At 33.2% G+C, this 24,299-nt stretch overlaps 3 protein-coding genes across 9 annotated transcripts; 2 read left to right on the top strand and 1 right to left on the bottom strand.

Moving 5' to 3' along the window:
• The first annotated feature begins 2,427 nt into the window (after positions 1 to 2,427).
• Positions 2,428 to 5,957, top strand: LOC142531980 (LOB domain-containing protein 10-like). 5 transcript variants are annotated; one of them, XR_012816435.1, is made up of 4 exons: positions 2,428 to 2,682; positions 2,795 to 2,861; positions 3,491 to 4,581; positions 5,750 to 5,957. XR_012816435.1 is itself a non-coding variant. In XM_075638275.1 (3 exons), the coding sequence occupies exon 3, from the start codon at positions 3,518 to 3,520 to the stop codon at positions 4,505 to 4,507; it is 990 nt and encodes a 329-aa protein (XP_075494390.1). In that variant the 5' UTR covers positions 2,428 to 2,660; positions 2,811 to 2,851; positions 3,491 to 3,517; the 3' UTR covers positions 4,508 to 5,434. The 5 variants fall into 5 exon arrangements, 3 of the variants coding, with proteins under 3 accessions (XP_075494390.1, XP_075494389.1, XP_075494388.1); XR_012816434.1 differs by lacking the exon at positions 5,750 to 5,957 and adding an exon at positions 4,755 to 5,433; XM_075638275.1 differs by lacking the exon at positions 5,750 to 5,957 and having other exon boundaries at positions 2,428 to 2,660; positions 2,811 to 2,851; positions 3,491 to 5,434.
• Positions 5,958 to 11,506: 5,549 nt separating this feature from the next.
• LOC142531174 (methyl jasmonate esterase 1-like) lies at positions 11,507 to 12,630 on the top strand. The gene is made up of 3 exons (XM_075637240.1): positions 11,507 to 11,920; positions 12,059 to 12,190; positions 12,285 to 12,630. The coding sequence occupies exons 1-3, from the start codon at positions 11,549 to 11,551 to the stop codon at positions 12,546 to 12,548; spliced, it is 768 nt and encodes a 255-aa protein (XP_075493355.1). The 5' UTR covers positions 11,507 to 11,548; the 3' UTR covers positions 12,549 to 12,630.
• Positions 12,631 to 18,215: 5,585 nt separating this feature from the next.
• On the bottom strand, positions 18,216 to 23,212 carry LOC142531084 (uncharacterized). Of its 3 annotated transcripts, none has more exons than XM_075637108.1 (13): positions 23,059 to 23,212; positions 22,867 to 22,929; positions 22,683 to 22,748; positions 22,495 to 22,587; positions 22,057 to 22,143; positions 21,371 to 21,967; positions 20,316 to 20,789; positions 19,777 to 19,838; positions 19,599 to 19,701; positions 19,427 to 19,506; positions 18,980 to 19,279; positions 18,843 to 18,899; positions 18,216 to 18,679 (listed from the first exon to the last, which is right to left on the bottom strand). In XM_075637108.1, the coding sequence occupies exons 1-12, from the start codon at positions 23,122 to 23,124 to the stop codon at positions 18,854 to 18,856; spliced, it is 2,037 nt and encodes a 678-aa protein (XP_075493223.1). In that variant the 5' UTR covers positions 23,125 to 23,212; the 3' UTR covers positions 18,216 to 18,679; positions 18,843 to 18,853. The 3 variants fall into 3 exon arrangements, with proteins under 3 accessions (XP_075493223.1, XP_075493224.1, XP_075493225.1); XM_075637109.1 differs by having other exon boundaries at positions 18,216 to 18,695; positions 18,844 to 18,899; XM_075637110.1 differs by lacking the exon at positions 22,495 to 22,587.
• Between the last annotated feature and the right edge of the window lie 1,087 nt (positions 23,213 to 24,299).

Genomic DNA, 24,299 nt, shown 5'->3' with positions numbered 1-24,299 from the left:
ATGTACCATGAAAGTCAAATTGGGGTACAAGGAAGCGTGGGAATTCTATAGGTGTAGGACAATTTTTTATATATATTTGTCCAATTTAGGGATATTGTAATTTTAGTATAAACTCTATATTGCTATTCCTTGAATCATAATATCATTATTTTATTTTATTTCTAGAGGTGGTATGCAATTTTTCTTATTTTCTCTCTATTTTGCTTCCTCACTATTTTTTTCTCTAAAACTCTCGAATTTTTATCAATTTAATATGATAAGATGCTTGGAATGAGACCTATTTATAATAAAGAAACGGAGTGGATGAGTCATTGCATCCATTAAATTAGTGACACTTATTATTCCTTAATTTATTATTAATAAATTTGAATTAATTAATATTTTATTAAGTTTTATTTAAAGTTTTTGTATTTTATATATCGTTTATTATTATTTATTTAAATTATATTATTTTAAAAACATATTTTATATTCCATAATGTTCAATATATTAACTTTTATTTGTAATAGAATAAAATTTATTTTTAAAATTATTATTATTTGGAAGTAGTTTTATTTATTGCGTTACAAACATTTTAGAACTCAAGTAAATTAATGTATATACAAATTATTTATACTATAAACTCTTTTGTTAGAATATATAATTTTATTTGTTTATTAATTATTATTATTATTATTATCATCATCATCATCATCATCATCATCATCATCATCATCATCATCATCATCATTCATTTATTAGATTTTAAATTAAATAACTCCAAAAATTTTGTAATGTTACATTGTATAATGTTATTTATATAATTATTTTATGATAAAATTTTATACTGCTTCGGTTAAAGTTAACTCTCCTAGTTTTATTGCACTATAAGAATGAACATGAATTTTACTAATAATACTTCGTCATATATTGTATACAATACATTCTTGTGATTATATTTCGCAATAATAAATAATTAAATGTATATTCTCATATGCATGAAATAATTTTGCATACTACTATGGCAAATGAAGTATGCGAGCTCTACGCGTATAGAATGTGACCGCATCCAAATTTTATCGAAGTGCTCTAGGGGAAAATGTCTCCAATCCTCGATGAAATAAAATACCATAAATTGCAAGGAAATACACGAACATACAAAAACAAAGAGGTTAGGCAAATTTATCATCAAAAAGGGCTGTCGGACGATAAAGTTTAAGGATGTGTCACTTCAATCGATATTCAGTTTTTTGAAATTCTTGAGTGGGCCAATTATAATTGCTATTGCCAGGGTGCTATAAATGCGCGACCAATATAAAATTCCAACTTTGGTGATAAAAATAAAATACTCCCCAAATGAATTGGGTCAAAGCTGTTGCAACCATATTTGAACAAGTAAAATTTAATTACAATTTCATCTTAAAATAGCCCCGATTCTCATGCCATTTTTATAGTATTTGAAATTGCAAGTTTAAAATTTTTTACTTTATTGTCATCAAGAAGATAAATTTTTATTTTAAAAACACATTCAAGAATCATCTAAATTATATGGAGGGATATTTTGTATATCGTATAGTGGACTGACTATATATATTGGCAAGAGTGTTGGAACGAAATGTTCTGCTTCAATTGGTATAATATTTTTCTTGCTGCACAAATATATATATAGCATGACAATAACAATTTCCTAAACACGTGCATCATAAAATGTTGAGACCGTCTCTGTGAGACGATGTCATCGATATAATTAAATTCGTGAGACGGGTCGACTCGATCTATTTGCATGGTGAAAAATAATATTTTTAAAATAAAAACAATACTTTTTCATTAGTTGAATTGATGCGCATACTCATCTCATAAAATTGACCCATAAAACGGCCTCACCAAATTTTTTGTGTAAAATGTTAAACGAAATGGAGTAGAGCTGGTATCCAAAACCCTAAAAATTCTACATGGAAAATTTTAATTCCTCATATAAGAGACAACCATCCATATCATCAATGACATGCAAAACCCAAATTACATAATTAGTTTGAAATAATTATAAAACAAAATCCCAAAAAAATCGCAATAAAAACAAATTAATACAATGTGATTAAGAAATAATTAAAAGAACCCCATCATTATTGCCAATGTCTTCATATATATTTAATTCCAAGTATGTTTGAGCTAAAAGCTGCCCAAATGGGGTGAAAAATACAAGACACCGAAACGCCAAGGGCTAAAATGAAATAAAAAGAGGGCAGTTTTGCAAAACGGGTACGTTACTCGTACAGAGACAATGAGGTAACTCAGAGCATTTCCTGAGGAAAAAAATCAGAACAAACCCTTATACGCGATCCAACGGTCTAATATTCACCTTCGATCACACGTGGACGAACCAGATTAACCCTCTTGCTTATTACCACATCAACTTCAATAATAAATGCACTAAAATTCACACACATATGTTATAGCACAGGGCCTTTGTGTATGTATGATCTCTCCCTCTCTTCAAATTGATCCAAAAGCCGAATTTTCTCACGTCTCGCGAAGATTATTTGTAATATTTCGTCGTTTTTATTCTGAAATTATTTATATTTCCGGATCGTAAGCTACGGTTAAGATCGGATCAAAGGTTCTCTTGCTCGAACCCTCGGCCTCCGCGCTCTCCGATGTGAAGAAGCTTCGCTAGCTTTCCTGTATTTTCCTCCGTTTTTCGAGGTTTTAATACAACGAGAAATGAATCCGATTGGCTTTTCTTTCTTTTTTTTTTAGCTTTTGTATGGCATATTATGTGTTCATATATTTTATGTCGTTTGATTTTATTTTGCAGGTGCTGTCGTTCAAAGCGCTTCAGAGAGAGTGATTTTAAGTAGGTTTTTTCCAGAAGGTAGGAAATGGTGAGACTTCATGATTTATTTTTCTAATTCTTTTTTTTTTTATCTATCATCTTGTTTTTACGGGTTTTGTTTCGTGTTTTTTATTTTCGGGTAAGATTGTTTCAAGATTTGGTTACAGATAAGGAAAGATCTCGACGTGTGGATTTAGCATAGAGAAGAAAACTGTATCGGTCTTTTTTTAAAATTTGGATTTTTTTGGATCTGGAAAATCCTTCATTTTTTTTATCCCCATCTTATTCTAGTATTCAAAGTTGATGCAGTTATGGAGGAGGAGAGGAGATGAAACCTCCTTATCTTTTTCTGTGGTTACAGTAATGCAGTTACTACAATTCTCTCTTTGATTTATATTTTATTTTTATATATGATTTGTTTGATTTTTTCCTGCTTCTGACTTTGTTTTTGTATTGAATCAATGCTTTGGATTTTGATTATGGATTAATTGACTTTCCATGTTGGCTTCGATATGCACAATCCTTAATTCTCTTTAATATTTGGGGAAAGAAGAACGAGACTTCGCTGAATACCAAACAATACAATAATAATCTTTCAATATGTATCCATTTTTAATTGTATAGAGTGATTCTTGGGACATGTAAATTGATTGCTAGTGGTTTACATGTTTCGTGCAGGTTAAAAAATCGTTGAAGGCTTGAAAGATGTCTTCCTCAAACTCACCATGTGCAGCGTGCAAGTGTCTCCGGCGGAAATGCACGCAGGAATGTGTGTTCGCACCATATTTTCCACCGGACAACCCTCAGAAATTCACTAATGTTCATAAAGTTTTCGGCGCCAGTAATGTGGCGAAGCTTCTGAATGAACTCAACCCAAGCCAGCGTGAGGATGCGGTGAATTCATTAGCGTACGAGGCGGATTACCGCCTCCGAGACCCGGTATATGGCTGTGTTGGCCTTATTTCGCTTCTGCAGCATAAGCTCAAGCAAGTTCAAGTTGATTTAGATATTGCAAAAAAGGAATTGGCTTCATATATCGGACCTTCAGCTATGTCACCTATATTGAATCACCCGGGTTTTACGCACCAACATCTCAATTACGGGACAGCTTATCAGGTGATGCCGTACAATATGCAGCCGATGATGGGAGTCCCAACGGCGGTCCCACACGGGGGGAGTTTGATCATCAGGGAGCCGCAGCAGCACCATCAACAGCAACAACAACAAATGCTTGAAACGCAGCAGTTAGCGGCGGTGGCCGCTGCCAGGGAGCAAGAAATGCTGAGAAATTTTGAACAGCAGCAGCATAATGATTTAGTGATGTTCAACAGTGGGTTTGGCGACGCCGGAGTCCAGGTTGCTGCCACCGGATTCAATCAAATGTCTGAACCTGCAGCAGAAGCAGCTATGCAGCCTTCCTTGGCTTTGGGCTCTTATGAAAACGACCAATATCATCATCGTATTCAGCAACAAACGCAAGATCTTCCGCATTCTCAACAAACCCATCCACAATCTCATCAGCCACACCAGCTTCAGCTTCAGTCAAACGAGTTCCTGCTTCAGCAACAGAGTGCTGCGACAGCTCACCATCAGCAGCAGCAGAAACAGCTGCAATTAGCTCAACCGCAAGCCTCACACTCCCAGCAGCAGAAAGCGAAAAGCGATGAGGGCAGGAGCATTGGTTCTTCTTGTTGATCAAACATCACGTCAACAAAATCAAAATCCCACATGCCTGAGCTTTTATTCTTTCAAATAATCCAAGCATCCAGGTAACTTCCTTCTACCCTTTTCTTTACTGATTCCATGTTACATGTTTCGTTCGTGCATTTAGAATAATTCTCTCTCTTCCTCTATAATCCCATTAATGCATCAGAGGTGATGTATGATTACTCGCACGCATTAATGGTGGGAGATTTGGAACTGTTTTCTTTTGCATGAATAGGGTTATGTTGTAGCTGAGTAAGAAGAAAAGGCGCAGCAGAATTTACTATCTGTCGAATAGCAGCAGTAGGGGGTTGGTTATGAGAATTATTGTCTTTTCACTGCCCAGACATGTCACCATTCAGTAATCATGATTCCTACTATAAACCCTAAGTATCCTTTTTTTCTCATCGATTTTTGCATTTTATGTGGGGTACCATGTGGAGCCAGATTTAGCTAGCATCTTCCCTCCACAGAATTGGTAGTACCATAAAGACAAATTTGTATATATTCCCTCCAGGTCCTAGGGTTTGCTTTTCATTTTTATTTCCTACTGATTAATTCTTTCAAATGTGTACCTAAATTTTGGATTTTATGTTCGTGCAGCATTTGTTGTCACCTGGGATGGTCGGTAGAATGTAAATTTTAGAGTTCAACTAAAATTGGGGGGAAAAGATGTTATTTTAATGTGAGATTCTCTAACCTAACATCAAGACCATTTGATTTAATTACGATTCAATGACTAATACCCATTATTCAAATATAAGTTTTATTTTGATTCAATTGAACAGGAAAAATAAATTCGCAATATTGTTTCTATAGGAAATAGGCAAAAACTTGTATGAGACGGTCTCACGTTTCATATTTTGTGAGACGAATATCTTATTTGGGTCATCCATGAAAAAATATTACTTTTTATACTACTAAGAATATTACTTTTTACTGTGAATATCGACAGGTTGACCCGTCTCACAGATAAAGATTCGTGAGACCGTCTCACAGGAGACCTACTCATAGGAAATTAGTTGTCGTCTCCAAATTTAATATTTCAAAGGGTTGATTTTATATATTTTTTTAAAAAAATTTACATAATAGAGATGGGTTAGATTCTCTCCAATTGTATTCTTTGATTTCACGCACATATTACGAAGCATCGGAAATAAGAATTATTCTTTTCTCTATATTTTTCGGGTAAAATGTGTATCTTGACTATTTACATATATATATTTATTACAGGTTTGACTTTTCTTGCAGCAAATTTTAGGCAGGGAACGAGCGTTGAAAGTAGAAAAGAGAGTAGAGTGAGGTGAGGAAAAAAAAGAATTGTGAGTCATTCACATTTTTTGGGAGTTTTTAAGGTACACTATTTCTTCGAGGGTACATTTCAAATGTAGGACAATCGTATATAGTATTCCACTTTCCATTTACATTTCATGATCATATTAATTCTCTTTTTAGGTAGTTAATCATTTTTGTATTTAGGGTTACCCGTGCATCAATTTAATTTTATATGCCATTAATGAAACAGAAACTATTTGTTTCCTTAAAATCAACAAATTAGATAACTAAAATTTCAGTTATTAGAATTGGCCAAGTTCTATAATGAGCAAAATGGGGCTTTTAAGACAAAATAACAATTGCTTCTTTGTTAATTTATTTTTACATAGTAAAATTATTTTAACGAGTCTTCAAGAAATTCTTTAAAATTTTTTAAAAAAAGTGTGAGGTGAAATGTACTCCATACACTTGTGATAATGTCATCTTTGGTCATTGGTCTCACGGTTTTAAAATACGTCATAATGTACGACGTCCATAAACAGGGGCTCTGATACAAAATGTAACGGCTCAACCCACTTGTGATATTGTCCGCTTTGGTCAGTGACCACACAGCTTTAAAACGCGTCACCGCGTATGACGTCTATACACACGTACGACGTCTATACACACGTACGACGTCTACACACACTGACTCTGATACCAAATATAACGGCATAACCCACTTGTGATATTGTTCGCTTTGGTCAGTGACCACACATCTTTAAAACGCGTCACAACGTATGACGTCTACACACACGTACGACGTCTACACACACTGACTCTGATACCAAATATAACGGCACAACCCACTTGTGATATTGTTCGCTTTGGCCAGTAGCCTCACGACTTTAAAACAAGTTATTAGAGGTTGATGCACGCCCATTTAAATACCCAACATCTCTATTTTTGTTTAGCGATGTGACATTTCACCTAATCAAATGTAACAGCTCATACCACTTGTGATATTTTTATTTCTGGTCAGTGGTCTCGCGACTTTAAAACGCATCAACGTCCGCCGTCCAAACACATTATCTCCGATATCAAATGCAACGGCCCAAACTACTTATGATATTGTCTGCTTTGGCCAGTGTGGCCTCACGATTTTAAAAGCATCATAACGTGTGGAGTCCAGACACTGGCTCTAATACCAAATGTAATAGTTTAGTCCACTTGTGATATTGTTCGATTTGGCTAGTGGCCGCATGACTATGAAACTTGTCACAACGTGCTACTTTCACACACACTGCCTCTGATGCCAAGTGTAACGGCTCTACCCACTTGTGATATTGTCTGTTTTGGCAGTGGCCTCGCGAATTTAAAATGCATCACAGCGTGCGGTGTCCACACCTATTGGAACTGATATCAAATGTAACGGCTCAATCCACTTATGATATTTGAAGGCCCTAGGCAAAATCTCATATCGTCAAACTACGAGAGAAATGCTGGACATTAAAATTGGCGTGTAGCAACCTCTTGTGACGTGTTTTAAAGTTGTGAGGTCACTAGCTAAATCAGACAATATCATAAGTAGGATGAGCCCCCACAGTTGGTATCGGAGTCATGAAATTTTTCTAGCCCAAAAATCAAAATTTTTTAATCGCTTTCGTTGTTTAAATTAATGAATTTTGGTTATTTTATCATTAAACATTAATTAGAAACACGAGCCCCTACAATTGGTGCCTTCACGGGTCAAAGCAGGTAATATCATAAATGGATTGGACCATTGCAGTTTTTAAATTATTTTAATTGAAAAATTTTAATGTTAATTAATGCTCTTATTAAAATATAGAGTAGATCCATTGAGAATTGAAATCTAATCAAGAAAGGTCACATGCACGTGGCCTTTATTACAGCGGAAAAGAATAATGTATTTTACATAGTTTTGCATATTTCACCTTTATATATATATAAAGGGAATTCGTTATACACTGTTTCAAACCTATTATTAATTTTCTCTTTTTGGAAGCTTGTGATTAATCCAACTCGTCGATGCATCAACTAGTCGGTAAATCGTATTACTTAAACCGGGCGTACTTTAAAAAGTCAAATTGGCTACATTTTTTATCTTTTATGAAAATTTAAATACTTTTTTTTTTCTATTTGAATGGATTTGATAAGGGAATGTGTCTTATTTTATTCTTTTTTTAAAAAATTTGTTTTGCTTATACAGAACATAGTTTACTTTAAAAGAAAACATATTTTTGTGAATTTTTTTAGAAGAACGACCTAAATTTTCCATTTTATTATAACATATTGCGACAAATCTTCATAATTTAAAATCACGTTGAATATATGGATTTGTTTGATGCTTCACCAAGGTTTATCATTCTCACCGGGTCATTCGATGCATAGTTAGGACAATGACCTCGCATCCGAATTTCCGGTAATAGGTTGAAAGTATAAATCAAATTAAAGTTTTATAACCTCTTGTTAATAAACCGTACAGCATCGCTCATTTTTTTTAAAAAAAATCTTAATATATTGGTAAATCATATATTAATATCAGATTTAAAACAATTGATATTCAAATATCACATATTAATATCGTATTTTTAACGTTATTTTTATCGATTGACAAAAATGTTACTAATACTATTGTTTGTTATACATGTTTGGGTACTCAAAAATCATATATTATTACTCGATCAGAAAAATTGATATTCAAATATCATATATTAGTACCTTATTTTAACGTTTTATACCGATTTTATCCAAGAAAAGACATATGGCCTAGGAGTTAAAACACATTTTTTTATAACACAAAAACTGAAAGCAAATTTTTGTTTATTTTTAGAGATTTTTGAGCAATTTACAGATCAAAGTAAGCCGGAATTATTGGTTAGAATATTAATATCATAATATTGCACAAATTTTATCTAATAAATTTGATTATTTAAGTTTATCGTGAGGATCATGGTTGCCAAGTTCCTAACAACTCTCGAAAGTTGCTGCTACATGGTGCAAGATGAACGAATATCCACGTAGTTAGGTCCTACACGGATTAATTATTAAAAGAGCAGCTGTATGTGGCACACTTGAAAAAGCCCCTCTTTTCAATGTGACAAATGGGGGGCTCCACCCCTCCTTTTTTATTATTAAATAGCTTTTATAAAAAAATATATAATTAATGAATATTAAAATACATCCATGATAAATTACATATGTACATAAATGAATGAGATGTATAAATTGATAATGTAAGTTAATAGTTGGGATATGAGTAGGTTTTTTTATGAGACGGTCTCATGAACCTTTATATGTGAGACGGGTCAACCCTACCGATATTTACAATAAAAATACTCTTAGCATGAAAAGTAATAATTTTTCATGGTTGACTCATATAAGATATATGTCTCACATAATACGATCCGTGAAATTGTCTCACATAAGTTTTTACCTAGGATATTTAATTGAGTTTAGAGTTAATAAGAAATTTGCTTGGATTTTATTGTACAACGATATTTATAATAATTATTCATTAGTTTTTGTTATCATATCGTTGGATTTTTCTGTTATCTTTGTATTCAATTTTTAATGAGATTTTGATCAATGAAATTTTTGTACTAAATTATTTTTGTTGTAAGAATTTTGATTGTACACATAACATAATATTTTATTATAGTAAATAATTTAATGAAGTTTTGTGTTTTTGAATACGACAAAAAGAATGGTTGTGTAGTCGTTATTGTGGATGTCTTAAAGGCACCCACAATAGTGAGTATTGTAATTGTCATGTCATCCAAATATTTTTCGACCCCTAATATTCACCACTGCGCTCTCTTGATTTGTGTTAACCGGTTATTCATTTTTTTTCATTTTTTAATACTTTTGAAATTAATTTAATTATTTAAATGAAATATACATGAAATGTCACTTTCACACTGCCGTGTCTATTTTTTTAATATACTTTTTAATTATATTGCAAATCCAATAAGGAATTCTCCAAAGAATTAAATTTTTGAACGTTAGTTTTTTTAACGTTACTCAACGTTAAAAAATAAGTCTATAAATACATTAGTTTTTAAGAAATTAAAATTCATATTTTCAACATCCTACGTAAATATTTTCTCTCACAAAAAAAATTACATACAAAAAATTTTCAGAATGTATAGTAATACCAATAATTTTTTAGGGATTTTTTGAACTCTCCAAATATCGACGCAAGTTCAAATTGAGAAAATTCTCGAGTTCGTCCGAGAATATTTGCAACATTTTCCATATTCACCACCATGTTTTTTGAACGCCCCTCTAGCTCCGTGGAATACATGTCCCCGAGAATATTGGCAGAGTAGCCAATATTTGGTGTAAGCTCCATCCCATGGAACTAATCCTCTTTAATCACCGGGGTTTCAATCAACTGAATCGAGAAGGCCTAGTGTTGATGCAAGTGACAGTGAGGGCTAGAAGCGCCTTATGAATTCTGAAATCCATAATTTCCTCATTTCTCGTCCCAAATAGGACTGGAAAATATTACTCTCAATCAGGCAAGCGAGACGGGTCAAGATTCAGATGGAGATCATGGCAAGCAAACAACGTGGACAGTAGCATATGATAAACTCTTTGCAGCAACATAGAGCGAAGACCCAAGTGTTTGTAATGCCCAGAAGAGTGGGTCTTTTTGGAAACGGGTGGTAGAATACTATAATTTCAATCGAGACAAGAAAGCTAAAAAAAGGACTGCAGAGAAAACCAAAGCATACTGGGTTGTGGTGAAAAAGGATTGTGAATAGATTTAATGAAATCTACAATAAATTATTAATTTTTATTTTTTACAAATTAGTTATTCAAAAATAATCGTTATAAACTTTCTAATTATATATTCGAATAAAAATATAATATTAAATAATAGATGAAATTAATTAAAGTAATGAAATGATTATTTATAAAATTGTAAGTTATTTTATTTAAATGAAAATAAACTATTAATTAAAGTAACAGTCCAATAAATATTTGGTTGGTGTGATATTTGATTATGAAATGTGAGATATTTGAATAGTGAAATATTTGATTGGTGATGTGGATCATTGGACCATAGATAGTTGAAGGAAATAAATTTGCTATTGTGTATAGAGGTGTTCAAACTTCGGATAAAATTGAAAAAATCGAAAATCCAAACCGAAAAACCAAACACTAAACCGAACCAAAAGTCGAATTTTGTAATTCAGATATAAATGTTAAAACCGAAGTTTATTTGGTTCGATTTCGGATTATATATGTCAAAACCGAACTAACCGAAAAAATCGAAATTTCATTAATTGATAATTTTTTTATATTTTATTTATATTATAATTTTGATATGATATTTAGTGAATGAAAAACATTTTTGAACAATTTTTAGTTGATTGTTGTTTGTTTAATTAATTTAGATCTTATATTTAAATATTTTACCAAAAAAACACGTAGAAAGTTAAAATATTATATTTTACAATATATTTATATTATTAATTTCAATAATTATATTAAAGCCGAATTAACCGACCGAAATAATCGAACCGTTTTGGTAAAAAATCGAACCGAACCGAAAAAAATGGTTCGGATATCGAATTATATATTTTTAAAACGAAAAAATCGAAATAAAAAATAAAAAAACCGAATCGAACCGAACAAAGCGTTGAACAACCCCTGACCGTGGATGACCTACGGTTTTATTTGCTCAGCTTCAGGCAATATAATAGTGGTAAATTAGCAAGAAAAAGTAGAGAGAACCAGTGTGCAAAAATGGAAGGGGATAAGAAACAAAAACATATTGTGTTAATCCATGGTGCAGGCCATGGCGCCTGGTGTTGGTACAAAGTGGTGACACTTCTCCGATCCCGACGTTTCCGCGTAACCGCCCTGGACATGGCGGCAGCCGGGGTCAATACCCAGCCTCTGTCGGAGTTGAGCACTTACTCCGACTACTCGCGGCCGCTGATGGAGCTCTTGGAGGCGCTGCCGCCGGAGGAGTCGGTGGTCCTCGTGGGGCATAGTATGGGTGGGATTTGCATATCCCTCGCCATGGAAAAATTTCCCCAGAAAATCGATGTAGCCGTATTCGTAGCTGCTTCTATGCCAGGACCAAGCCTCAGTATTGAAGAGATCTATGACCAGGTAACTTGTAATATTACCTCATTTTCTGAAGTACAAAAACAATGAATCCTTGTTGAAGAATTAACACAAGATATCTGAGTCAACCTCAAGGCACCGTTTAGTAAGGACTAGTTTGAACAATAAATCTGATTTCCGCAGTACAAGAAGCAAGGCAGCTTTGGTATGGATACCAAATTGTCCTATAGCAATGGAGAAGACAAGCCTCCAACATCCCGAACTTTTGGGCCCGAGTACTTAGCCACTCAGTTTTACCAACTTTCTCCGCTTGAGGTTAGCAATTCTAACTCATTTAACCCTCTTAATGTATCTAAATTGTGATTTTTTAAACGTTTTTTTTCCACATTATTTGTGTCCATTTTCACAGGATCTGACTCTTGCAACCTTGTTGACGAGACCCGTAGGTTTCTTTATAAACACTGTAGAATTTTCGGAAGAAAATTACGGATCGGTGCGACGTGTTTACATGATTGCCGAGGAAGACACAAAAAGAGAATGCCAAGATTGGATGATTCAAAAAAACCCACCGGATGAGGTGAAAACGATTTATGGATCAGATCACATGTTTATGTTGTCGAAACCCAGAGAATTTTGTGTTTATCTCCAAGATATTGTTGACAAATATTGCTGAATTGTGTCCAATATGTGTGGGACGATGAATCCACGTCGATTGATGGTTTATTTTGAAATATAATTTAAAATTCTGTAAGAAATCGAGATCTACTTTTCAAATTCGACTCTGGCGCCAGAATTCTCACTGAGATGCACTACGATTGTGGATCCCGGTTTTCTACGCGCCCAAATGCAGCGGAAGTTTTAAAATTTTTATTTATTTTGACAATCAAAATATATTTTGCTTTGGGCGCTCATATGATTTTAACAAAAACATACAAAAGATGTTAGAATTGTTATACCTTTGGTGAAGAAATCACGTGTCTCCAACTACATCGGTATTGGCGGACGTAGCTTTTGTTGTAAATCCCTGCGAACTTTCTTCGATCTCCTAATCCGGTCCACGACTGGAATATTTGTTCATCTTCTAAATTGCACTAAAAATTTAGAAGAACTTTTGCGTAGAGATTAAAAATTTGAGAGAGACTCAAAATTCTTTTCTTTGAAAAACTGCCAAAAGAATTTTTGAGGAATTTTAGATGCTACTATCGTGAAGCACCCTTGGAGAATTGGAGGCTAGTTTATTTTTCAAAATTATGAGTGTTCATTAATTAACCCTAAACCTAATACACATATATATAAACTTAGGGCCCATTAATTAAATCAAACACTTAATGGGCTTAATAAATTAATTATTCTAGTCCAACTAGTTTAATTAATTAATTAATCTTTTAAAGTTCAATTAAGAACCTTAATAATTTGTATGTTGGTCTTGTACTTCTACAAGTCCATAATACATACACCCATTACATTTAATTTAAATTCATTATAAATTCAACATTTGAATTTAATATTTAAATTATAAATTCAACTCTTTGAATTTATTACCTCCAAAATTTAATATTTAATAAACCCAACTTTTGAGTTTAATAAATTAAATTATCAAATTTTATAAATTCAACTCCTTGAATTTATTCTCTCCAAATTTCATAAATTCAACTTCTTGAATTTATTTTGTCAAAATTTAATTATCATAAATTCAATTCCTTGAATTTACTATATCATAATATAAATTCAACTCCTTGAATTTATTCTCTCAACGGGAACAAACGATCCAGTGCTTGTGTGACCCTCAATGGTTCAGGGATACAGCTAGACGTGGGTTCACAACTCTTTGTGATTCAGAATAATATTTATTATTATTCGGGCTTACCCTAGTTAGCCCCATTCTTTTCATCAACACCTTGATTAAGAATGTCAGAACTCATTTCTGATTGCACCCATCGGATCATGGTAAGAGCGTCTAGTAGCATCGCCCCATGATCCCCTAGGTATCACTGATAGTGCCTGCAAGAACCAGTCGATTATAATTAACGCACAGTACGGTCCCTTCATCTCATATATCCCCATCGAATTTACAACCATTGGTTCATCGAGGGTTGCATAATAATTCGATAACTATGTGATAACTATAATAGTGGCATCGCGTGTACTATTTGGAGAACTCCTTCTCCAACGTACATCTCGTACTCTGGCCAGAGATTCCATGCACTATTATTTCATTAGGTCACATAGGATATCCACACCCGTAGGTGAGCGGTGAATCCCCGACTACAATGCACTGGCTCCTATATGTGTCGCAACTGTACCCAACCTCGCCACCTGATGACTCTCCTGGAGCCGGTAAACGAGTCAAAGCACAGCCCTAGCATATAGAGCCTCAGTGTTGTCCCGGGTCGTAAGGACTAATGGTGTACAATCATAACCACGGACTTATTCTCTCGATGAATGATAACCACTTGGAAAGTCCGAGGGAGGGTTGTTCGATATAATCATCATATGACTACCCATCTGCATGTTTGGACATCTCCATGCCCTTACCAAGAAACGCAGTACACAACATCACAGTTGCTAGTCTCGAGCTCAAGCGACCTTTATCCCTGTTTTAGGCGGCTGAATCGACTAGGAACGAATTTAGAATATGCAGTGTTTACAAATGAGTTTCAACATCGAATTACGATTCATTTGTATTAAAGCATAATCAAGGACTTTATCTATGCTGTTTGCATGGGTATACAGATAAAGTATAACAAGACCATAAAAAGTTAAATTATTTTAAAATAAAGATTATTTATTTTACTTGAGTCAATAAATTCCCTAGCCAACCGTTGGCTTGCAGGGCATCTATACTCTAACAAAGATTTTATTCAGATATTAGATTTAGGTGGAAAACCAGGCAAGCGAAAATGGAAGAGGGTAAGAAACAAAAACACATCGTGCTGATTCATGGTGCAGGCCATGGCGCCTGGTGCTGGTAAAAAGTGGTGGCGCAGCTCAGATCCCAGAACCTCCGCGTGACAGCCCTTGCCCACCTCTGTCGGAGTTGAACGCTTACTCCAACTACTCGCGGCAGCTGATGGAGTTCTTGGAGGAGTTGGTGGTCCTTGTGAGTTGTGGGGCATAGTCTGGGCGGGGCTTGTTTATCCCTCGCCATGGAAAAGTTTCCCAAGAAAATTAATGCGGCCATATTCGTAACTGCTTCAATGCCAGGACCAACACTCGGTCCTAAGGCCATCTCCAATGCTTGCACAGTTGCACCATTTTGGTGCAGCATTAACATCTCCAACGAGGGCTGCGCTATTTTGGAATGGTGCAGCATTAACATCTCCAACGAGGGCTGCGCTATTTATCCAAAATAGCGCAGCCCCTTCCTCCTGTGCCAAATTTGGCGCAGGGGTTTTCTATTTTTTTTATTTATATTTATTATAAATATTTTGTGAGGTGGTTTCACGAATCTTTTTGTGTGAGATGGGTCAACTCAATCGATATTCACAATCAAAAGTAATACTCTTAGCATAAAAAGTAATAATTTTTCATGGATGACCCAAGTAAGATATTTGTCTCACAAAATTCGACCTCTGATATCGTCTCACACAAATTTTTGGCTTAAAAATATATGTATCTTATGCTATATGTATATATTAAATTGCCGTAGAGACAAAAAAATTGGTGTCACATGTAAAACCGTAATTTGACTCTTCTCCCCGATTTGATAATTATAGCAAAGTGCAAATAAGCTAGTGCCTTCTGCACGCACACATATTAAAATTTTGAGTCGCTCCCATATGCAACAATCTCACGGACAAAGATGAAACAACTTTAGAGCAAAGATGTGCCCAGCAGATTTTCGCCCCAATCATGAAATTGATCAATAAGACTGTCTTATGAGAGTTTTTTTTTATGAGTAAAATTGTATTTCTTTAATTCAATAACTTTGAATGGAGAATAGAGTAGTTATATTCACCCTTACAATTTTAGATTTTCAAAATCTTTCAATTTTCCGGTATAATCGATTTGTCCATTTTCAAATTGAATGTTGTAATTACTGATTATTTTGTTTTTAGGATTCTTGTAATGATATTGATAAAGAATGGCTAAATGATTGGTTTTGTATAATTTTTTGATTGATTAGAAAGTATTTTTGATTAATTATGAAAAAAAAAATTATATAAAATATAGATTTATAATTGTAATTCAATTTTTCTCAATTTATTTTTATGACTAGAAAATAGAAATTTCTTCTCTTACTGTTTTTTTCTATTAATACATGAAAAATAAATGCATCAATAATATATGCACGATATTTTGAACTTGACAAAAAAAAAATTTATTTACATTATTGTGAACTTTCAAGTTAATTTAGAAATTGGGTATTGTTAAAATAATAGTGTAGACTTTGGATAAAATAATTACAAAAGAAAATTATAAAGATACACTTATGTATTTTTATATGTTTAGAAATGCACTTGAAAAAAAAATTGTCCACAGATTAAAAATATTAGGTACGGCCTTGTTCACAGTCTGTAAGATAATTTTACATTTATTATATATACAGTGAAAAATAATAATTTTTGATATACAAAATAATATTTTTCACTTAAATTATATTTTTCATTCAAACCAACATATATTACACTATATTTGTTCGTAACATAACTAATAAAAAATAATATTTTTGCAGTAGGACGATCGAGTAAATATCTATCCCACAAAATAGATATGTGAGACGATCTTAAAAATTTGTTTTAAATAAAAATCTAGAGATTATATTAAATTTACAAAGTTTTTAAAATTGTTTTTAATAGTATTTTTATGTTATAATAATATGATCATTTAAAATAAAAAATTATACTGACATTAAAATTAATTACTTTAAGCCATTTAACCTTAATAACATAACGTAGATATAAATAATATAGATCAGAAAACGTATCAAAATCATAAAAGTTACACAACGTGAAAATAGGGATGGGAAAAAATGTCAAATTTTTGGTATATTGAAATTACTGTACTGAAAAAATACCGAATTTTCGTTATAACGAAGATTTCGGTACGTTACAATAACGATACCAAAATTTTCGGTAATATAACAATATAAAATTTGAAAATTTCGATATACACCGAAGTATCGGGAAAAAAAATATATAAATTTTAAAATATATAATAATATTTTAAAATATTAAATTTATAAAAAATTTAAAAATATAAATTTTTTTTGGTATAAAACGACATATATCGATACCTTATCGAAATTTGGATATAATCGATATACTATTTATATGCATTGGATTGTATCATATAAGAAGTTGCCAGCACAAAAAAAACCTGACTATCACACGCACGTACAAAACACAAATTGGAGTAATATCGATTTCAAAAAGGAAAGGCGGATCTGCACTGGATTGTAAATGGTGTTATAGCAATGGAGTACGGGTTTTTTTTTATAATTAATGTAAAAATAAAAAAAATTCAAAAATAATTTAAATTTTTTTTTTCAAAAATGCTTTAATCCGCGCCTTCAAAGCGCGGATGCTACACGTGGACGAGCGAAGCACGGACGCTCGTCCACATGGACGTTCACTGTACATTACTATTATTATTATTTTATTATTATTATTTATTATTATTTTACAATGGGCACTTTAAGCTTATTATTATTATTATTTATTATTTTAAATAATTAATTTAATTCGAATATATTATTATTATTGTTATTTATTATAATTTTTAATTATTAATTTAATGCAAATGAAAAATATAAAATATAAATATTTATAATATATGGTAATTATTAAATTATTAATTTGTTTGTTTTAAAATTGATGAATATAAATAAAAAAATGTATCAAGGATAATTTTGTAAATTTTAAATAAATAATTTAATTCATATGAGATAAACAATTCATATATAAAATACAACCAAACAACAATGAGATTTACTTATTTTAAATAATCTAATCCAATATATCCAACGAAACACAACCTTAACTATATATATGTATACTTTATATATTAAATATTATTATATACCAAATAACAACTTATATATATATAAAAAAAACTACGATGAAATATTATAAATGTAAATTTTCCATATTTAAATAATGATTTTAATTAACTATATTTATATCTTATAAAAACCATCTCTAAATTATATCTTAGATGAATTAATTTATCTATCTATGTAACCAAAAAACAGCATAGCAAGGCGTAAAGTACATCTTAATAAAATAATAATAATAATAATAATAATAATGTATAGTGGACGTCCACGTGGGTGGACGAGCGTAGGCGCGGATTAAAGCATTTTTGCAAAAAACAAAATTTAAATTATTTTTGAAGTTTTACATTAATTATAAAAAAAACCCAATGGAGTACACATGCCTCCGACTTCCATATTTTTTAGCCCGAGTGCTTAGCCACTCGACTTTACCTTTCTCCCCTTGAGGTGGAACAAATCTCACTCTGCACCTATTTTCACCCCATAATTTGTCTTAGCCAGTGATGATTTAAATATCGGCCAGATTTCTTTATTTTTTTTATTCCATTTTCACAGGATTTGACTCTTGCAACCTTGTCGGTGAGGCCTTCAAAAGCATTGTAGAATTTCCTGAAGAAAATTATGGTTCGGTTTGCCGAGTTTTCGTGATCGCCGAGAGAGACAAAAATAGAGAGCTCCAAGAATGGATGATTCAAAATAATCTACCGGATGAGGTGAAAAATATTTATGGATCAGAGCACGTGTTTATGTTGTCGAAACCCCGAGAATTTTGCGTTTCTCCAAGAAATTGTTGACAAATACTGCTGAATCTGTGCAATATTCATCCAAAAATGTCAATAATAATAGTTGCTTGTGATGACAAATACTGCTGATATTATTTGTTGGGAAAAACTAATAACTTGACAAGCTATACAGTTGGGAACCTCAGAAGTAAGATTTGAGGTGGCGAACTAATGAAAATGCCAATCTCACCTTGAAAGGTTCTAAAACTTGTCGCTCCATGCACAGAGCTCCTCAAACTGAAACAAACTGAAATAAGACTGAAACATCACACCAGAGCAGAAATATTGAACCAATAACTATAGATAATACAGAGAAAAACATCTTACCGCCGGAGTAGTACTTGTGGATTATATGGAAATAGATTCCTTTGGTTCAAGCTTTCAATGGATATTCTCAATGAAATCAAACAATCCCTAGCAGCCAAAAACGGTAGTCTAAGTTTATTATGCTCTTGCTTGATTGAACAAGATATTTGAGAGTCAATGTTTGCAGGAGATGCTGCTTCCTGAAGAGCTGAACTGTCCACCAAAACCCTTTGCCTCTTAGAATTTGATCCGCTCGAACCTTCTTTCACGCCCGGAAACTCAAGAAATAGGTCCCATGAATCGCATACAAGGCGTAACGATCTGACACCATGTAAAGTAAAAACAGAGAGACTAGTGTAAGAGATATATAGGTATGAAGCTTACCAGAGAACCGGCAAGGAAAAAATGGTCTTGTTCTATCACACAAGGGAAGATGGAGAAAAAATAAAGATATTTCAGAGTACATACCTCAAAAGGTATTCAGCACAACTGGAACCAGAGTCCCCCGAGATGAGGTAATCAAGAAGTACTTGGTGGTCATAGAGTATCTGCGTGAGAGGTAAAAGCATGTAAAAACGCGTAAAAGAATCAAGTATTCAGTTATCCACTGCTTACCGTTTAATTTTTACCATCAACTTACCTCAGCAAGAAATAAATGAAAAAGGTGAAGAGGATTAAATAAAAGTGAAGCCATAAAGAATTTATGATTCTTCACCGTTAAAAGGGCCTCGCTCTCAGTAAACCTGCAAGGGGTTACAAAATATCCATTAGAAACTCTTTGCCACGACGGCCACAAAAGGGACATTTGAATCACTTACTGATGCTTTGGATAAAATGGCAAACAGAAAAATTGCAAGAGCATTTGAAACAGGATGTCATCCTACAATGCAAAAGAACAAAAGGAATCAGAATAACAAGTGTTTGGCGCGCTTGAGATATGTCTGCTCAAAATGAACAACATATCAAATGTGTGGTTATCATGATGTATGTTTTACTGAATAAGTACAAGTGACAGAAAAGAAAAGAGGAAATAATACGTAAAACTACAGGACACCAAATAACAAGAACTAAATAGTTCATTATCAACTCCACAGAGTTTCCTGACACAAACAAGAAGCGTGATTGCACTACTACTTTCCAAATCCTGCAATACGCTAATAAAATCCTAAAATAAGTTTTATTCCTGATAACTGGAATACAAAAACATGGTACAACAAATAGCAAGCCTAACCGTTGTATTGTAGATATGCAATGAAATGGTTATTTTAAAAGTAAATAGCAGAAAAGATGTAGGGATGATAAAATAGAAACTGAAAGAAGCATATATTGGAAACTCGCAGACAGAAGTAAGACAAACCTCATGTATATACAGCTGAAGAAAAGACCGTGTAAATCTCACACATCGATCAAAATGTAATTTGTTGTACATGAAAGTATCAGCAGGAACATGCACTTGAAGCCATTTCTGAAGATCGGATAAACCTTGACATTTAGCACACTGCTCGGAATCCAAACTCCTATCAGACATCAAACAGAGCCTCAGATCTTCATGGGTGCATTTTTTATCGCTATTTTCTTTTGAGCTGACCAAATTCATGGAAAATTTAAGGAAAACAAAAGTTGCAAGCCTTTGCAGATGGTGAGACATCATATCCAGTTTTCCTGGTTCAGAAATGCTACTACAGAAAGGCGAGTCTTCCACAGAAGAAGTCTCGTCAGGCTTTCCTCCTGATAATGGTTGAAACAGTAGATCTTCAAAGTACTTGTGGATAAGATGAATCCATACGATATCCTTAACATACCTTTGGGAACTAAGTTTGACCATTAGCATCTGTGATTTTAATATCAATTCAGTTGACCATAGATGCTGATCTAATGCAAACAAATATGTAAGAAAAATATAAATTAACACTATTTTGCAAAGAAAAAAGTAATCAAAATCAGGCTGGGTCCAAAGGGATGAGCAAATTGAAGATAAAAAGACAGAAAGAGCAGCATGTTTTTGAATCTTCATCTACAAGAAATTAAGGTATGGTATAGATATCAAACACATGAACATGATAGAAACAAAAAAAAACAGTGAATGCCGCATTCGGCTTAACATATTATTTCCTGGAATTCAGAGCTGTAAAAATTGACATCTTTCAAATTACAAACTAAAAGACTTCCACAGAGTGGAAAAAACATAACAAGTAACAAAGATACACAAGAGTTTGATGGTAAAATGGCAACCGATTAGAATAAACGTCAACTTCATAATTATTAACATGGTAGCCAATTTCTTAAGCACTTGAATTGCAACCAGAATCAGTTATCAATGCATGCAATATATTTTTTACATGCAAATAACTAAAATGAAGAAGATTTACAGCTTCACTTCACAGGACAAAATGCAGGATTGACACAACTCACCAGTATCTTGTGTCTGGAGTATTGCAAAATGGAGATATGATTAAGACTTTGTAGCTTGTCATGGCAGCAGTCTACAAGTTTAAGTACAAGATCATTTATTTGACAGATATGTGCAGAAGGCCTCACTCCATCATCCACTTCGTCTATTTGATCCACAAAGGAGCAGAGAAACTGAAGAAGATTGCCACATAACATTTCCATTTCTCTCGGATGTACAAGCTTCGAGTGAAGTGAAACATCTTTATCATAGCCTCTCAGAGCTTCAGCATTACAATCAACAATGATCTCACTCAAAAAATCCCATGAAACATTTAATAACAACGAGCCAACAGAATCTAGGTACGCTTTCATGGTTTTGCCATCACCATCTTGTTTTAGATATTTGAGTATGTTTCGTAAAACCCGAATTATAGCTGTCACAACATACCATTTAGCACTTTCAGGTTTCGACGTCAATAACCAATTTGGTATTGACAAGCCATAATTTGAAATTTTTGTTGCCAATGCACTAGCTTTACGCGAAGATGAAAGAGTGCTACTGATTGTCAATTCCAAGAAAAGACACAAAAGATGCATGAAGATTTCCCAACTGCTCCCCTGCAAAGAAAACACAATGTTAGAACAGGAAACACAACTAGAGATGCCACATTTGACAAGAAAAATATGGTACCACAAATTAAACATACTGACGCAATCACAAACTTGGAACTGGCTAGAAGAGTGTTCCCCACCAAGTGTTGAGCATATGGATTGTTGACAGCAAACAAGAACACCTAGGACATATAGATAGTGAAGAGAGTAAGTACTAACTATACACGAAAAAATCAAGAACAAAAATATTAGAAGCGTACACAACCAAGTGTCTCTGCTAAGAGATAACTGATTAATAATCAAAGCAAATTTCAGACAGACAATTTGTATTTCAATCTTTCAAGGGAGCATTTGGTGTGCTAGTTAAGGCAACATTGATAAGTATAATATGCCTATGCTGATCTGGAACACGAGTAAAAATTGGAAGAAAAACACAAACAAAAAAGATTGTAACAAACAATGCAATTAGTACGGGATTAATCAGAAAAACATCACGTTGTAGCTCATTATTAAGCGTGAGAAGCAAGATTTACCAGGTCGCCAATGATCTTGGCCAAACAACGACGATTGTCCAAATATGAAGTTGCGGGAACTAAAGATTCCCCGCTATTAGAAAGGTCCAACTCCTGGTAACAAATTTTCTTCTTCGGAGAGGGAATCTAAAAGTTTTGAAACGTATAGAATTTCATTATGTGCGGGAGGCTAAACAGAGAGTACAAACCTCGTCAGGATCAAATTTTGACTGGGAACCGAGTTGGTGCGTCCACTTCTTAACTTGTGTGAAAACCTGAAATTAATCAATTAAAACCAAGATACCTTCTTCAAGAAAATTAAAAATATATATTGAAGAAATCGATTAAAAATTCCAAGTACAGTTCAATAGAATCTGTATCAATAAGCTGAACCTGAGATAGAGCGATTAAAAGTTCTTTCTCAGTTTCCTGGGTTAAAAATTCAGCTCCAAGATGCTGCAGATTATCAAAATTATAACAAGAAAATTTCAAGAAACAAAAAACAAAGACGGGTTATAATCTAGAATGATTTGTTTGTATTTTTTTTAGGATTATAGACTAGAAAAAAGTGAAGAGGCACGTTACTGAGAAAGGGCGAAGAGCGACGTCTAGAAAGCGACAGAGAAGTATATATTCGGGCAGAGGACTCATTCTCCGGTGATAGTTCCGGAACCGAATTGCTTGAGTATCGAACCTGACACCAGCCCAGAATGCGAAGAGGAAGGAGATAGGTTATTTATTTAAAATTGCAAAAACTTGAGTAAAACGGTCGTATTTTGTGAGACGAATTTCTTATTTTGATAATTCATAAAAAAATATTACTTTTTATGCTAAAAATATTACTTTTTATTGTGAATATCGGTAAGATTAGGGATGGCAATGGGACGGGATGGGGCGGATTTGCCATCCTCATTTCCGTCCCCTAATTATATCCCCGCTTCCATCTCCGCACCCATCCCCGGATCTACCTAATCGGGGAATCCCCGTCCCCGAATCCGCGGGGATAAAATCCCCATCTCCGAACCCGTCCCGTTTCGAGTTTTCCCCGCGGAGCCCCGAAACCAAGGGGAAAATTTCCATCCCTAGGTAAGGTTGACAGTCTCATTTATGAGATCGTCTCACAATAGACCTAATTTTTAAATATGTAACAATGTTAGTTAAGTTGATATTAATTACAATTAATTATAAAGACCCTTTTAAAATAAAAAATAGACTCTTAATATTGTTAGTTATATTATTCATTTACAGCATCCCAGATTTAACCTTTTACTAATTTTAGATTTAGATATTAAAAATTGACCAAAATACCATAATCAAATTTGATAGTAATAAGTAATTTGATTCAAAATTTTCAAAATTAAATTTTTTTATTTAATCTAGATAATTATAAAAGCTTTAATAAAAATTATCAAAACATTAAAATTAGGATTAAGACAAAAACTTATATAAGACGCTCTCACGTGTCGTATTTTGTGAGACGGATCTCTTATTTGGGTCATCCATGAAAAAGTAATATTTTTTATGCTAAGAGTATTACTTTTTATTGTGAATATCGATATGGTTGACCCGACTCACAGATAAAGATTCATGAGACCGTCTCACAAGAGACTTACTCTAGGATTAAATGACATTTCGTTCAAATTGCAATGAGTATTTGTTAAGATTGAGATTTTGTCACAACTCAACATCAAGAAATGATGATTGTCCAAATCTATATATAGAGTTCCCTAGGAATTATTTCAGCCAATGTGAGAAATTTACATATACAACTCTCTTGAACTTAATTCAGTCGATGTGAAACATTTAACACATCTATTTCTCTAGTT

This window comes from Primulina tabacum, chromosome 17, assembly GCF_025594145.1.
Source record: "Primulina tabacum isolate GXHZ01 chromosome 17, ASM2559414v2, whole genome shotgun sequence".
In the NCBI taxonomy this organism is placed as follows: domain Eukaryota; kingdom Viridiplantae; phylum Streptophyta; class Magnoliopsida; order Lamiales; family Gesneriaceae; genus Primulina; species Primulina tabacum.
The sequence above is the reverse complement of the archived record's forward strand: the minus strand, read 5'-3'. Positions and strand labels throughout refer to the sequence as shown.

What these genes read in the sequence shown, in the direction of transcription:
- LOC142531980 (XM_075638275.1), top strand. Translation starts at nt 3,518, where the DNA reads ATGTCTTCCTCAAACTCACCATGTGCAGCGTGCAAGTGTCTCCGGCGG.
- LOC142531084 (XM_075637108.1), bottom strand. Translation starts at nt 23,124, where the DNA reads ATGAGTCCTCTGCCCGAATATATACTTCTCTGTCGCTTTCTAGACGTC. An exon ending in TCGCTCTTCGCCCTTTCTCA is followed by an intron (nt 22,930 to 23,058) that starts GTAACGTGCCTC and finishes GATAATCTGCAG; the next exon opens with CATCTTGGAGCTGAATTTTT. An exon ending in CCACAAGTACTACTCCGGCG is followed by an intron (nt 18,900 to 18,979) that starts GTAAGATGTTTT and finishes GTCTTATTTCAG; the next exon opens with TTTGTTTCAGTTTGAGGAGC.
- LOC142531174 (XM_075637240.1), top strand. Translation starts at nt 11,549, where the DNA reads ATGGAAGGGGATAAGAAACAAAAACATATTGTGTTAATCCATGGTGCA. An exon ending in TTGAAGAGATCTATGACCAG is followed by an intron (nt 11,921 to 12,058) that starts GTAACTTGTAAT and finishes TGATTTCCGCAG; the next exon opens with TACAAGAAGCAAGGCAGCTT. An exon ending in ACCAACTTTCTCCGCTTGAG is followed by an intron (nt 12,191 to 12,284) that starts GTTAGCAATTCT and finishes CCATTTTCACAG; the next exon opens with GATCTGACTCTTGCAACCTT.